Genomic DNA, 13,292 nt, shown 5'->3' on the forward strand with positions numbered 1-13,292 from the left:
GAAATTGTCCTGAGGTCCAAATCCATGGGTTTCCAGGTTGCTATGGAGCACCTGAGTCATAGCAGTGGATATATCTCTCGGTGGGCACCACAGTCTCCCCGAGTTGATATCGGAGATGATTCAATGGAACATGACACAATGAGGGACACTAAGGTAGATCGTCTCGAACCTTTTGCATAGATTGGCTCATATATGAAGAATCACACTGAATAGCTCGGATGGTCCTCCAGGGCTTAATTTAGGTACGTTTAATTCATAGCTTAAATAAAATAGGCTAGGGTTAGGGACTACGTCATGGAAGCTAGCCTTGGACAATTGAGCTGCATACTTGGAATGCTAAGTCTAGTTTATTAATACTTTAGACTTAGAGATTAGGAATGTGAGTTCCCCCGGAAGATTAAACAATGTCCCCGGAATTATCTGAAAATAATTAATATCATGTCGGTGGCGATTGGCGCAGATCTGCAAACAACGTAAACACTCAACCTAGATTGTCATGGACTGCGTGCGGTGAACCATTCGGCCACAGAAAGCCAATCAGGATGGCCCCGGTGTCGGACCGGGGAGCAACAGCACCTCTCCGGAGCTCACGTGAGGTGACTCGCAGCAAAAAGTGGAGACTCGAAGCTTTCCCACCCCAACCGCTGCTGCATTTAAGTCTCCAGATTTCCTCCCCCCCAGCTCAAGATTTCTTTCTCTCTTCACTCTCCACTCCCCCAATTCACATTCACAATGGCTTCCCGTGGTCTTCCCCGTGCCCTCCGCATGGCCCGTGTGGCCGCCCCTCGCTCGGTCATCACCGCCGCCCTTCCCCGGCCTGCCCTGGCCAAGGCCGCGTCCCGTGTCATTGCCCCCATGACCCCCGTCCGTGGTATCAAGACCATTGACTTCGCTGGTGTCAAGGAGGATGTCTACGAGCGTGCCGATTGGCCCCGTGAGCGTCTCCACGAGTTCTTCAAGAACGACACCCTTGCCCTCATCGGTTACGGCTCCCAGGGTCACGGCCAGGGTCTCAACCTCCGTGACCAGGGCCTCAACGTCATTGTCGGTGTCCGCAAGGATGGTGCTTCCTGGAAGGAGGCCATCGAGGACGGCTGGGTCCCCGGCAAGAACCTGTTCGACATGAACACTGCCATCGAGAAGGGTACCATCGTCATGAACCTGCTTTCCGATGCCGCCCAGTCTGAGACTTGGCCCGCTATCAAGCCCCTCATCACCAAGGGCAAGACCCTCTACTTCTCTCACGGTTTCTCCCCCGTCTTCAAGGACCTCACCAAGGTCGAGGTCCCCACTGACGTCGATGTCATCCTCGTTGCCCCCAAGGGTTCCGGCCGTACCGTCCGCTCTCTCTACCGTGAGGGCCGTGGTATCAACTCCTCCATTGCCGTCTTCCAGGATGTCACTGGCCAGGCCAAGGAGAAGGCTATTGCCATGGGTGTTGCCGTCGGTTCCGGCTACCTCTACGAGACCACCTTTGAGAAGGAGGTCTACTCTGACCTCTACGGTGAGCGTGGTTGCTTGATGGGTGGTATCCACGGTATGTTCCTCGCTCAGTACGAGGTTCTGCGTGAGCGTGGCCACTCCCCCTCCGAGGCCTTCAACGAGACCGTTGAGGAGGCCACTCAGTCCCTGTACCCCCTCATCGGTGGTAACGGTATGGACTGGATGTACGCTGCCTGCTCCACCACTGCCCGTCGCGGTGCCCTCGACTGGTCCCCCCGCTTCAAGGATGCCCTGAAGCCCGTCTTCAACGACCTCTACAACGCCGTCAAGGACGGTTCCGAGACCCAGCGCTCCCTCGACTACAACTCCCAGCCCGACTACCGCCAGAAGTACGAGAAGGAGATGGAGGAGATCCGTGAGCTCGAGATCTGGCGCGCCGGAAAGGCTGTCCGCTCTCTCCGCCCCGAGAACCAGAAATAAATGAAATAATTATCGTGATACCCGCTTGCAGGGAGGGTTTGGATAAAAAGTTATGAATGTACTATGAACTTGTTTTTTGGGTCCGGGTATACGAATTTATCATCGCGGCACTGCCGTTTCCAAATTTCTCTCAAACCACTTCATCTTCCATCTTTCCTCTGTAAAATCGTAAACAAAGTAAAAACTGACTCAATTGAGTTAACCCCGCCTTGAAAGATTCAGCGCTGCGGAGAAATCTCCGGGGACCAGCACACCCACCATATCTCGCATCAAGCCGACTCACCCTCCTCAATCCCATACCACCATCACCAACACCAGAACCAACACCAGAACCAACACCAGAACCAAGATGCCTACTCCCTCCGAACAAGCCCAAGACCTAACCCCAGCAGCTATCCACGCAGCCTACGACCTCATAAAAACATACGTCCACCTCACCCCGCTCCTCACCTGCAAGACCCTCGACAAGATCGCCTCCACCCCACAAACCCCAGAAGCCCTCGTCGGGACCCCATTCGAAGGTCAAACCCCCGCAAAACCACAGATACGCTTCCACTTCAAATGCGAGAACCTGCAGCGCATTGGCGCGTTCAAGGCGCGGGGTGCGCACCACGCACTTCTGCGATTGATCCAGAAGCAGGGTGAGGAGGAGGTAAAGCGGCGGGGAGTCATAACGCACAGTTCTGGTATGACCTTACAACCCCTATGTTGGCTATAATCCGGCAGTGGAAACGGATCAATTGAATGGAATAGGACAGAGAGCTAATAATCGTTTCCGACAGGTAACCATGCGCAAGCCCTCGCCCTCGCTGCCTCAACACTAAACGTCCCCGCCTACATCGTCATGCCGGAGATAAGCACACCATCCAAAATCGCCGGTACACGCTCGCACGGCGCAGAGGTAACATTCAGTGGTTCAACAAGTGTAGAGCGCGAAGCTGTCGTCGCGGAGATTCAAGCCAAAACAAACGCATTCCTTATCCCACCCTACGACGACTTCAATATTATCTGCGGCCAGGGAACTACAGCTCTAGAAATGGAGAGACAGTTCGCTGAGAAGGGCAAGAGTAAGGAACTTGATGCTGTGATCACGCCTGTAGGTGGAGGTGGCTTGAACGCTGGTGTCGCGACATACTTCTCCGATAAATCTACACGAGTCTTTGGCGCCGAGCCTAGTTTCCAAGGCGCTGATGACTGTCGGCGTGGACTTGGTGCTGGGGCTCGGGTGGAGAAGGTATCGACGCTTACTATTGCCGATGGATTGCGGACGCCGGTTGGTTTGTTGAATTGGGAGGTTATATCTGATAAGCGGAAGATTGAAGGTGTGTTTTCTGTTACAGAGGAACAGATTAAGGCCGCCTTGAGGTTGGTACTTGAGCGGATGAAGGTTGTTGTTGAGCCTAGTGCTGTGGTTGGGTTGGCTGTCTGTCTTTTTGATGAAGAATTTCGGAAGCGTGTGGAGGTTGAAGGTGGGGAGAAGGGTTGGGATATTGGAATCGTGTTTAGTGGAGGTAACACGACTGTAGAGGCGATTGCGAAGTTGTATAGTTGATTTTGTTTATATACATACAGGCGTGACCAGGGCGATAGATTACATAGAGTCGTAGAGAACATAAGATATCATGTATTCGCTTTATCATGTCCAGGCAGAGGGATCTCGATGCCATTTTCTCGGACATAAAATGCAAAACTTCCATCGCCATAGGGCCGGAGGCCGTCTATAACCCGGCGAGGCCATTCCTCTTGTCTCCAGGCATTGACATAGGTCGAGAACTTGCCCTGGCGAACTGCGCTTTGCCGCATAGGAGCATCATTCCTGGCATCATGCGCACTCATCGCAGGTGGGAACGAACGAACAGCATCTCGCTGGACAACCAGACGCAGAAGGGGGAATTCACCCCACGGCGCCGGGAGAGCAGGCTGGAGAGCCGGGGTCCGAGATACAGGTGTGTCATAAGGGCCCAGAGGACCAGTTTGGTCATCTTTGATGTTCTTCGGCCGGAACCCAGTGACGGTCGTTGTGAAGACAACCGTGCAGCCAAATAGGGCCTGTAGGCGCTTCAGTTCCTTGACAATCTCAGCATAAAGATCGATGGAATGGAAGCTCTGCTTCAGCTCTCGTAATTTGTCATTCTCTTCTCGAGAACGTCCTAAATCCTCGGCTCGAGCGAGACTGTCACGCAGTTTGTCTTGCCAGATGAAGGCCGTGGCGCTGTCAATGGCAATCATCTGCAGCGGACAAGACGCAGAGTAATGACGAGAAATATCATAAAGATATGCATCCAGGCTGGCAAGTGTAGCCAGAAGCGCAGAGGATGATTGTGGACGGAAGATATGAACGTGTTTTAGCGCGGAGGAAATCATAGCTTCCACTTCATCATCAGGTATCTTTGCAGGGGGTTCATCTTCTGTAGTCTTTGAAGTATTCGAGTGCAGAGACTCCCGTGCCTGCTGTACAATTCCCCGAGCTACCATCTGCAGCCTGCATACATCAAAACAATCATCGGCATCGATGAAAACCACGGCTGAACCTTGTCCGCCGATGGGGATATTGCCATACTCGCGAGGCAAAACCGCGCGCGCGGACATGTAATACAGTAGCTGTGATTTACCAGCACCTGAAAGACTGCTGGAAATCTCTACGGTGGGTATTGGCCGCTTTCTTCGGTAGGCAGAATCCAAGAAGATGAGATTGGACTGGGCTACTTGCTCATCAAATGCGGCATCGCCGAACTCATCGGTGAAAAGCATCTCCTCGTCAGCTTCATTCGGCTCCTGTCCCTGTTCGGGTTGCTGCCCTTGCAGCAATGACGGGGGCAGATCCTGCATATTCTGGTGGTGATGATCAGGGACAGGGCCCATAGTCCTCAACATGAAGACTTCAACTAGCGCATCGAGGACTGGGACGCCTAGTGACGGTCCTTGAAATTCGTCTTCAGGATAGACATTGGCAAGATCATGTAGAAGCTTTTTCAAAGTTAGAATTTTATGACATGATATAATGTGTTAATTTTCGGTAACACATACCTCGTCCAGCCCCTCATGATGCACTTCACCTAATGCCGTCGCGCCTAAGCTGGCAGCCATAGCAGACAAATGTCCAAGATGCCAGGATCATGCATGCCTTGAGTTCATAAAACGACGAACCAAACTTAAGCAGCATGTAGCACTGCACTTCAAGACCGTGGCATGAGAAGCGTGTATTTGGCGAGATATCTGGGAGGAAGTGTAAAATCATAGCTCGGATCGGGAACTCGGAGCTCCAACTTAACTGCAAGTACTCGGACCCGCAGGAACTTTGCTTCACCCGGACCGACCACATCTACGTCGAACGCATACTCGCATCGAGCTTTACATTTCAGAACATAGAATCACCGACGACTGCTACGCACCGCACTCCTACCGTCCAAATGGCCCCCCTCGTCCCCGTCTTCTCCGCCGACACGCTCCCCGACCACGTCAACACCGTGCGCCGCAATTTCATAGAGAAGAAGCGCAAAGGCGAACCAGTCAATCTGAAGGAGTGCGCACTGCTAGAGATGATGCAGTACTCTTGCAACCCACCTTCAGAGCAGGTTCCACAACCGGGAGTGATTGTCTGCCAGCCAGTTGTACGGCTGTTTCGTCGGTGAGTGGGAGGAACGTTGCTATGCTGGAACTGGTGGCTAATTGTTTCTGATAGATGCGCTGGTGGATTGACGGTCGAGACTACATCGTGGGAACCATTGAGGGAGATTGAAGAGGCAAAGGAGAAAATGGCATCAGGGTCTAAGGCATCATAAACCTCCACAAGGCCTGGAGGTTACGAAGAATGCATTGGGTGGAGTTTAGGTTACAATTGTATTATACTTGTACATTACAGAGCGCATTGAGAATTTCAATGATTGTCATTATGACTTGCTGCCATGGGGTATCTCCTCAAGAACGACTCCTAATAAAGCGCCAGCCCATAAAAGAGCACCGAGACTAAACGCCAATATCCAAAATAATAAGATCAAACCAACCTCCCTGTCCCTGTACGTATCTTATGTGCCCATAACATTTACTGGCTCAGCGCTAGCAGAAGGCTTTGATGCTTTCTCATCCTTGCTCCGCGAACCTGTCGCCGGACGACGCCAGAAGTCCCGCTCGCAGTTGACGATAGGTCCCATTTCCAAATGCCATGACGCCTGTGAGCGAGCTTTCCCGTCTCCATCCCCTGGTTTGCCCGAGTCAATATCCATAGCAGAACCGAGCGCAGGAGCAGACGGATCTTTCTGGTCCTTTTGGAGTTTCTTCGCAAGTCCCTTAACTGTCTTCTCAAACATGGTCTCCATGCTCTCCATGCGCCGACCCCATAGCTTCTTATCCTTGCCACTTGAGCTGGTCGGATTGTCACGGAACGCGGCACTAGCCAGCTTGCGCAACGCCTCTTCACCGTGACGACCATCTTCAGCTGCACGCTCACGAATTTTGCGTGGGTCGCCGTCTCGTTCGGTGAATACTGCGGTGGCGGAGTATGTGTGTTTGCTTGGGAAGTCGGGAAAATGTTTCGGGATGTAGGAGCGGTTGGTAACAGTTTCTTCCCCGCGCAAAGCATTCAAGAATGGAAGTTTGCGCTTGAGCTCATCTTCCGGCGGAGGTGATGGGAGTAGTGTGGGGATAGGAACAACAGGTTTCGATGATTTGAGATATGGACGGAGGTCATCGGGAGACAATTTCACGCGGCCAAGAGCGTGCTCGAAGTCTGGAGGAATAGGTTGAATCCGACGAGATGCCAACATGGACTGACGAACATGTGTAGATATACGAGTCAAATCTGATTATCGGCGCATGGGTCAGTCAAATCTTCCTCAAATGCCAACCCGCTTGGTTGCTCTCATCACTACACGTACATGTATCTGCAGCGCTGCGCAAGCTGGACAACGCAGCGGGATCTGCTAGATCAAACCCTGCTTCTTTGAGGATATGGCCGATTGAACGGTTCATCAGGTGGTCGAAATGGGTCTCATCTTGTACAGCCGGCTCGGACGAAAGTGGCAGGGTGATAGGTTCCTGTAGGCGGTGATGACGATGATAATGATGTTTCGGGCGCTTGTTGTCAGCAGCTTCGAGGTGAGACGAAGAACGTTTCACTTGTAGGCTCGTCGACGCCATAGCCGTAGACGCAGCGCAGAGCAAAGCAGAAGCTGGTGAGAAGGAGCTTGCCAAGTTGTTGATCAAATCGGGGAGTGATGTGACACGTGACCAATGGTGCCCGAGATATCAGGTGTCAGTTATTCCATACTTAAGTCATATCGCGGTGAAGTGACGGTGCCAGTATTCAATTCAATTACCATAGAATATCCAGTATACAGAATCCAGAAATAATAGTCATATTCCATTGAGCATAGTAAATACAAAATCATGCCATACACCATGTCATAGGCCAAATCAAATCTTCAACCTCAATCGACCAATCCGGAGCCTCGCTTACCGCCCGAAAGCTTCAACTTCAGTTCCCGTCCACATCACCCCGACACTCTCTCCCCTCCACCTCTCCAACCCCCAACGTTCGAGGCAGGTCCCCACCAACACCTTACGCAATCAACATCGCACCGAGCATCGATTAACATTATTCTCCAGTCACAATGCCTGCCGCTATCCCCCCAATCACCGGCGTAAGTGTGCCCCTTCGTCCAGCCGGCTCGCCCCGATCGGACTGGTCGGATGAGTCGCAAAGACACAGAACGGAAGCTAACCCGCGCTACAGATGCTCCGCCGGGGTCTTGTCCTGGACCTGAGCGTCGCTTTCGGTGAGTGCTTTCAATACGCAGATTAGAGGTGGAAGTCGTTGGTCGGGTGGCATGATCCACTCGAAAACGGATCGGGTTCAACCTGCGCGATACCTGTAATTCGACTTCGATATACGCTATGGAACTGGGATTGCTGGACACAATATGCAAGGAACGACATACTAACCATGCCCTCCGACAGGCTTCGGTACTACCTTCGGCTACCTCTGGTGGTACGGTAAGTAGAGCAAATCGTTCACCCTCCTTCTCGCCAGGAATGCGTTCTAATTCTCTCTTCCATGGATACAGGCTTCCACCTTCCCCGCGTCCGTGAGCGTGATACCTTCTACGCTCGCCTCGAGGCTGAGCGCGCCGCTGGCCGCGTCTAAATTGGTCAACGATGATCATCACCTCTGAACCAATTTGGTTCGTTTCGTTTCGCCCGTCGGCATCTCCTGTTGTCAATCTCGATTTCTAAAAGACATTCAAATTCCAATATACAACCCGTTCCAAGGCAGACTAGATCCGCGGCTCTTTCGATTCGTCTCCTGTAATCTTCCATCGGGTTGAAGGTGTCGACTGTGTTCGAGGGAGGTGACGTTTTGGATCGATTGTATATATACGCCGTGATCAATTTGTTTCGTTTGATTTGTCCCAGTGGTTTGGACATGCTGCCAGTATATGGTGTTGCATGGGCAATATCACATGTTATTCTACTTTGAAGATTTGCGTAGACCTGATTGTAGGCCTAATCTATCAATAAATTGAACGCTAAGTACGCCGGTATATGTACGTCAAAAACTCCCACGGCCACCTGGACAGCGGAACCTGGGGTACTAAACCCCACTTTATCACCTTCAAGCCCCATAGATGATCTCACATGCTCGTCTGTAAGTCCCACTGGGCCATGATCAGGACATAGTAACGATGAACGACAAGGTAAGATGATAATGCGCATCGATACTTGACCACTCCGGAGAGGTCCGAAGCGATATTTTTTCGCTCTTCATTCCCACAGCAAGTAAGCAGCAAGCCCGAGCCCGTTCTATCGAAGAACACGCTCATAAGCAACACGCCGAACAGTTCCACCAGCCATCGAAGCGCGCACATTCCGCTTGAAAGCATCACGATTCGAGCGCAAATCCTCTGCAGCTTCCTTGTTAAGAGGATCCGACGCATTGGGTTCAAGGAAAAGGAACTAAAACGTCATAGTCAGCCAAGTCCATCACCACCATGGTATGCCTAGAACCAAGTATAACGAGAAAAGTATGGGTAAGCGCACCTGCATGCCAACAATAACAGCATTCAAATTAAGAACAGGCTTCCAATCCTCTCTTAGAATGTTCAAGCACACATTCCCCTCAAGATCGATATTGGGATGATAAATCTTCTGCGTACACTTGACTTTTGGCGGATCATGCGGGAAATTTTGGTTCACGGCGAACGTAAAGTTGAATAGGCCTCCTTTGTACATGCCCTCATCAGGCTCGATGCTAAGGGTGAAGTTTAGGATGTCGTCGGGGTTTGGGAAGGTCATTTTCATTGTGTTGCCGAGGGTAAGTTCTTGGAGATCTAAACCAGAAAGTTCAAGTTAGATACGGATCTTCAACAGAGAACAGAGTGTTGGTAGCATGGATTCAGATCCAGAATATAGTTCTGGGTGGGTTTGGTTTGAGGGGGTATCGACCTCGTTGCACGCGCAGTTGTGCGGCGGTGACCTTCTTCTTCTTTTTGCCTCCGCCTTCGGCATTCTCAGCTTGTTGCTGCTGCTGCTTCTTTGGGAGTGTTAGCATCTAGATCACTGTGTATAGCGTATAGCGTATAGGTTGGGCTGAGACAATTTACTTACCATGGACCAAATCTTCAACATCTTGGCTGTGAATCACCCCGCTGGTGGAGGTCGTGTGCGGGCAGGGACGGCGGTTGGAGGAAAGACAGTCCGAGTAAGAGAGTTTGAGCAGCGCTATTTTTTGTGTGCAGCCGGATTGTGCTTATATAAAAGAGATGTTAGGTGTGGCAAAGCAACTGGACTAAGTGATCAAAGCAGTCCCAACCTTGCGGGGTCCTTAGGCACGATGCTGCGGTGTTATAAAGCGGTCGCCGCCGACAGAATCTATTCTCTTAGGCTTTTTGCTTACCGCTCTATACACCGCCCTTTAGCTATAGACATGCGATACGAGAAATCAATTCAAGGCAGTCTAGCTACACAGAAGAAGTTCGACATTGATATTACGAACAATTTTTGAAAATCTGAGTATGGATTCAGATTGGGAAATTCATTGCGCCCCGAATGCATTCCTTGCATCACTTTCCGACAAAAACATCACAGTTGAAGGCTGTCGCTAACCTCCATGATCCATCACGCTACATACCGGCATCAAACCAACACAAATAACCGGGCATCTTTAGGTAGAATACATATCGCAAGAGGACAAGAAGAAATGAAGAATAAAAATCAATAAAGGGAAACATGTGCCGAGAAAAAAGGTCGTGTATCCATGGTCCATCATCTCGTCATCCTCTACCGGCGTGCGAAGCAGCACTTGATACCGGTGCGACCCAGGAACCAACAGGCTCCGGTGAAACGGAACAGGGCCATAACAGCATTAGACCACAGGAGAGCCTGGAAGAACCGGGAAGTACGGGTAGTAGCCGTGTTCTGGAGAGAATAGTTAGTACTTTAAACCATATGAACAGAGTGCACGGATCGCGGAACATACCGTAAATCCAAACTTGTCTACCGCTTCACTGGTGATACAAACAGCTAAGAAAGCATTGCTGAAGATCCAGAAGGTCACCAGGCGAGTACGGAAACTCTTGTAGGAATCTTCGAGGGACTTCTCGTCGTGGTCCACAGGGGCAACATAGGGAGTGAGGGCACGTTTCACGGTAGCCTCAAACTGGCTGTCGATATCTGCTTGGGGCTTGTCAATTTCCTCAATGACTGCATCTTTGCTGCCTTCGTCCTTGGTCGTCTTGGCAGAAGGCAAGGCATCGGCCTTGTCAGATCCCTTGGTACCCCAGGAGACATCATGCCAGTTGCTGAATGCATAGACGTTGAGAATATTGATGTAGGATGACTGCAGCACGAGATACTGGGGGAAAGAGGTAAACATGTGCCATGGATCAGCGTACATGAACGAAGCCACGAAGTAGAGACCGAAGGTTGCAGCCAACGCAATGATGATGATACCAGCACCCGAGGATCCGAAGAATGACTTCAAGAAAGCACCCACACCTTCGTTGGTCACGAAATCCATTGGTGCGCCTCCACCGAAGGCACGGATTACCAGGTATAGGGAATCAATGACGATGTAGAGCTGGATGATACCAAACGCGACAAAAGATGCAAGGTATGAGAACTTCGAACCCTTTGGACGGTTACCGAGCGCAAGGATAAACTGCAAGAGCAAAAAGCCCAAGTACACGTACTTGACGATGGTATTGACGATAGGCGTAGCGGTTTTGCCAAATGGGAAGGCAGTCTCCTTGTTGCTCTTGCTGGGAGTACCAACCAGGTCGATGATGACGGTGGTGGTGAGCCAGTAAGAAGCCAGGGAGAACCAGGTGAGGAAAGTGTTGAAGATATTGTAGAGCATCTGAATATGCAGGAAGAACATGCGGATCAAGTTATGGCCACTCTTGTACATACGACCAAAGTGCATCAACGAATAGATACCAGCCGCGAACGAACCGTTAAGCCAACGACGACGCTGCGAGATAAACTCAGCGGCACCTTCGGGCACGTCAGTCTCAGCCTTGGAGGCTTTAACATATGACAAGTGCCATTTCGAGCCTGCCTTGGCGACCAGCTCGAAACAAAGGATACGATCCTCGGCCAAAAACATGTTTTTCTTGAAAATGTTCATGCCCTCGATACCCTTTTTACCCAGTTGCTTGGACAATGTGTGATCACCGTGGAAATACTGCTCCAGAGGGCGACCCATGATCGCACGGAATCGATAAGCCGAGAACGCACCAGGTAACACACTGACATATCCGAACGAACTTTCCAGAGGCTTATCGAGGATGTTACTGATTTTGTACTCGAAGTTCTGGGCGGCCACGAGAGGATTGACTAAGTTACGCCAACCTTTGCCCAACATGGCGTGGATCTCACCACAGGCACCACCAAGATCTTTGTCGTTGTAGAAGGCCTCCCAGAGGGAAAGCAACGACTTGGGGCCAGGCTTTGTTCCCGCATCAAGTAAGATGCAGATTTCAGGATTCAAGATGCGACCGAATGCGTTAAAGAGCCAACGGTGAGAGTTGATCTTCTTGCTGTTCTTTTGTTTAAGACAAAACATCATTTGCACCGGAGGCAAAGTCGAAGGGCCATCCTCTGTAGGCCGAATAAGCTGCTGGCTTGGTGTTACCGATAGCTGGGTAGTATATTCGAACTAAAAAATGTCAGCAGGCCAATCTCTCCCTATTTCACGATTTTCAGCCACATACAACATGCGCTACTGTCTCCTTTCCATCAACATCGCGCTTCATAACACCATCCTGGTAAATACCAACGGTTGCGAGGACATCCAAGACATCCTTGTCGCAAGGATCAATACCATCAAAGACGAGGCATACAACGATCTTCTGCCAAGCAGGCCCACCCTTGTTCCAGAACTCAGACTTCTTCAGGTTGACAATATCGCGAATGTTCTGCATCACACCGTGCAAGGTACGCGCAGTCAATGTCTTATCCTCGTTGTAATAGGTAATCGCAATCAGCAGCTCAGTATGGCGATTATACATGGCTGGACGCAGGTTGTAGCCATTGTGGAGCGTAAATTCGTTCGGATCGCAAGTCGCCGCGGTATCTGATTGAAGATCTCGTTAGTTTCCTGTCCCTGTTCCAAGCAAAGTCGCTTCCTCCGTCACGTACATCGCATGTGGGTAAACTCCTCACTGCCGCCTTCAAGGTCGTTGCGGTATTTGGCCTGGATGGCGTTCTGGATGGCGCTTGGAACCGGATAATCGACACTCAGGACGGAACCCTGAACCAGCTTCACCTTACGAGTGGCATAACGGCGCAAGGCACCACCACCATTTCCACCTCCGGGAGCTTGACGCTGGCGCCAGGCCTCGGTGGATGAGGTTTCACTGCGAGCATAGGGCGATTCAACTCGAGCTGGTACCCCAAAAGCGGTTGCGGGGTTCTCTGTACCCACGCTGTAGGGGTCGTGGTATGCTGGCGCGGCGTCTGTAGCGTAGGTTTCGGTCAAGCTGTAACCAGAGGCGGGGCGGATGGGCGACTGCCCTCGGATGGGAGACTGGCCGCGCGAGTGTGGGTCATCAAAGGGTGTCGCAAATGGACCCTGTTGGCTGGACAATAGTCCTCGCGATGCATCCTCATCTTCACGATACTGTGCAGGTCACGCGTTAGTTTGTTGATCGCAAAGGATATGTTTGATCTAGCCCTGGATTAAGAGGAGATCATACCTGTGAAGAGGGTACATCCTGCAAACGAGTTTCTTCGTAACCCGCCGAGTGCGTGTGCGCGTCTGACCCTTGGTAGGCCATGTTGAAAGCGCGCAAATCAAAGAGTGATTAAAATGGAGTACAGGAAGAAATCAGAAAGAGGGGTATCGAGAAACAAGGGACTCTTGCAATCCAAAA

At 51.1% G+C, this 13,292-nt stretch overlaps 8 protein-coding genes across 8 annotated transcripts; 4 read left to right on the forward strand and 4 right to left on the reverse strand.

The window, feature by feature from the left end:
- Positions 1-732: 732 nt before the first annotated feature.
- N7503_006733 (Ketol-acid reductoisomerase) lies at positions 733-1,923 on the forward strand (the record flags this gene model as incomplete). The annotated part of the gene is made up of 1 exon (XM_057066280.1): positions 733-1,923. The coding sequence occupies one exon, from the start codon at positions 733-735 to the stop codon at positions 1,921-1,923; it is 1,191 nt and encodes a 396-aa protein (XP_056919961.1).
- A 349-nt stretch (positions 1,924-2,272) lies between these two features.
- Positions 2,273-3,475, forward strand: N7503_006734 (threonine/serine dehydratase; the record flags this gene model as incomplete). The annotated part of the gene is made up of 2 exons (XM_057066281.1): positions 2,273-2,609; positions 2,706-3,475. 2 exons carry the CDS (start codon positions 2,273-2,275, stop codon positions 3,473-3,475), a joined length of 1,107 nt encoding a protein of 368 aa, XP_056919962.1.
- Positions 3,476-3,543: 68 nt separating this feature from the next.
- Positions 3,544-5,010, reverse strand: N7503_006735 (putative Rad51 family DNA repair protein; the record flags this gene model as incomplete). The annotated part of the gene is made up of 2 exons (XM_057066282.1): positions 3,544-4,890; positions 4,951-5,010. 2 exons carry the CDS (start codon positions 5,008-5,010, stop codon positions 3,544-3,546), a joined length of 1,407 nt encoding a protein of 468 aa, XP_056919963.1.
- Positions 5,011-5,333: 323 nt separating this feature from the next.
- N7503_006736 (uncharacterized protein) lies at positions 5,334-5,705 on the forward strand (the record flags this gene model as incomplete). The annotated part of the gene is made up of 2 exons (XM_057066283.1): positions 5,334-5,551; positions 5,606-5,705. 2 exons carry the CDS (start codon positions 5,334-5,336, stop codon positions 5,703-5,705), a joined length of 318 nt encoding a protein of 105 aa, XP_056919964.1.
- A 243-nt stretch (positions 5,706-5,948) lies between these two features.
- On the reverse strand, positions 5,949-7,059 carry N7503_006737 (TBP-associated factor 8 family protein; the record flags this gene model as incomplete). The annotated part of the gene is made up of 2 exons (XM_057066284.1): positions 5,949-6,721; positions 6,798-7,059. 2 exons carry the CDS (start codon positions 7,057-7,059, stop codon positions 5,949-5,951), a joined length of 1,035 nt encoding a protein of 344 aa, XP_056919965.1.
- A 263-nt stretch (positions 7,060-7,322) lies between these two features.
- Positions 7,323-8,401, forward strand: N7503_006738 (cytochrome c oxidase subunit VIIa). The gene is made up of 5 exons (XM_057066285.1): positions 7,323-7,461; positions 7,528-7,562; positions 7,655-7,697; positions 7,879-7,914; positions 7,986-8,401. The coding sequence occupies exons 2-5, from the start codon at positions 7,533-7,535 to the stop codon at positions 8,063-8,065; spliced, it is 189 nt and encodes a 62-aa protein (XP_056919966.1). The 5' UTR covers positions 7,323-7,461; positions 7,528-7,532; the 3' UTR covers positions 8,066-8,401.
- A 320-nt stretch (positions 8,402-8,721) lies between these two features.
- N7503_006739 (NEDD8-conjugating protein UBC12) lies at positions 8,722-9,546 on the reverse strand (the record flags this gene model as incomplete). The annotated part of the gene is made up of 4 exons (XM_057066286.1): positions 8,722-8,874; positions 8,959-9,248; positions 9,364-9,451; positions 9,526-9,546. 4 exons carry the CDS (start codon positions 9,544-9,546, stop codon positions 8,722-8,724), a joined length of 552 nt encoding a protein of 183 aa, XP_056919967.1.
- Positions 9,547-10,197: 651 nt separating this feature from the next.
- Positions 10,198-13,196, reverse strand: chsG (chitin synthase class III; the record flags this gene model as incomplete). Its single annotated transcript, XM_057066287.1, has 5 exons — positions 10,198-10,335; positions 10,397-12,076; positions 12,132-12,493; positions 12,559-13,039; positions 13,116-13,196. The coding sequence occupies 5 exons, from the start codon at positions 13,194-13,196 to the stop codon at positions 10,198-10,200; spliced, it is 2,742 nt and encodes a 913-aa protein (XP_056919968.1).
- Positions 13,197-13,292: the final 96 nt, after the last annotated feature.

Source organism: Penicillium pulvis (genome assembly GCF_028828015.1).
Source record: "Penicillium pulvis strain IBT 33274 chromosome Unknown contig_5_segment0_segment0, whole genome shotgun sequence".
Classification (NCBI taxonomy): Eukaryota; Fungi; Ascomycota; class Eurotiomycetes; order Eurotiales; family Aspergillaceae; genus Penicillium; species Penicillium pulvis.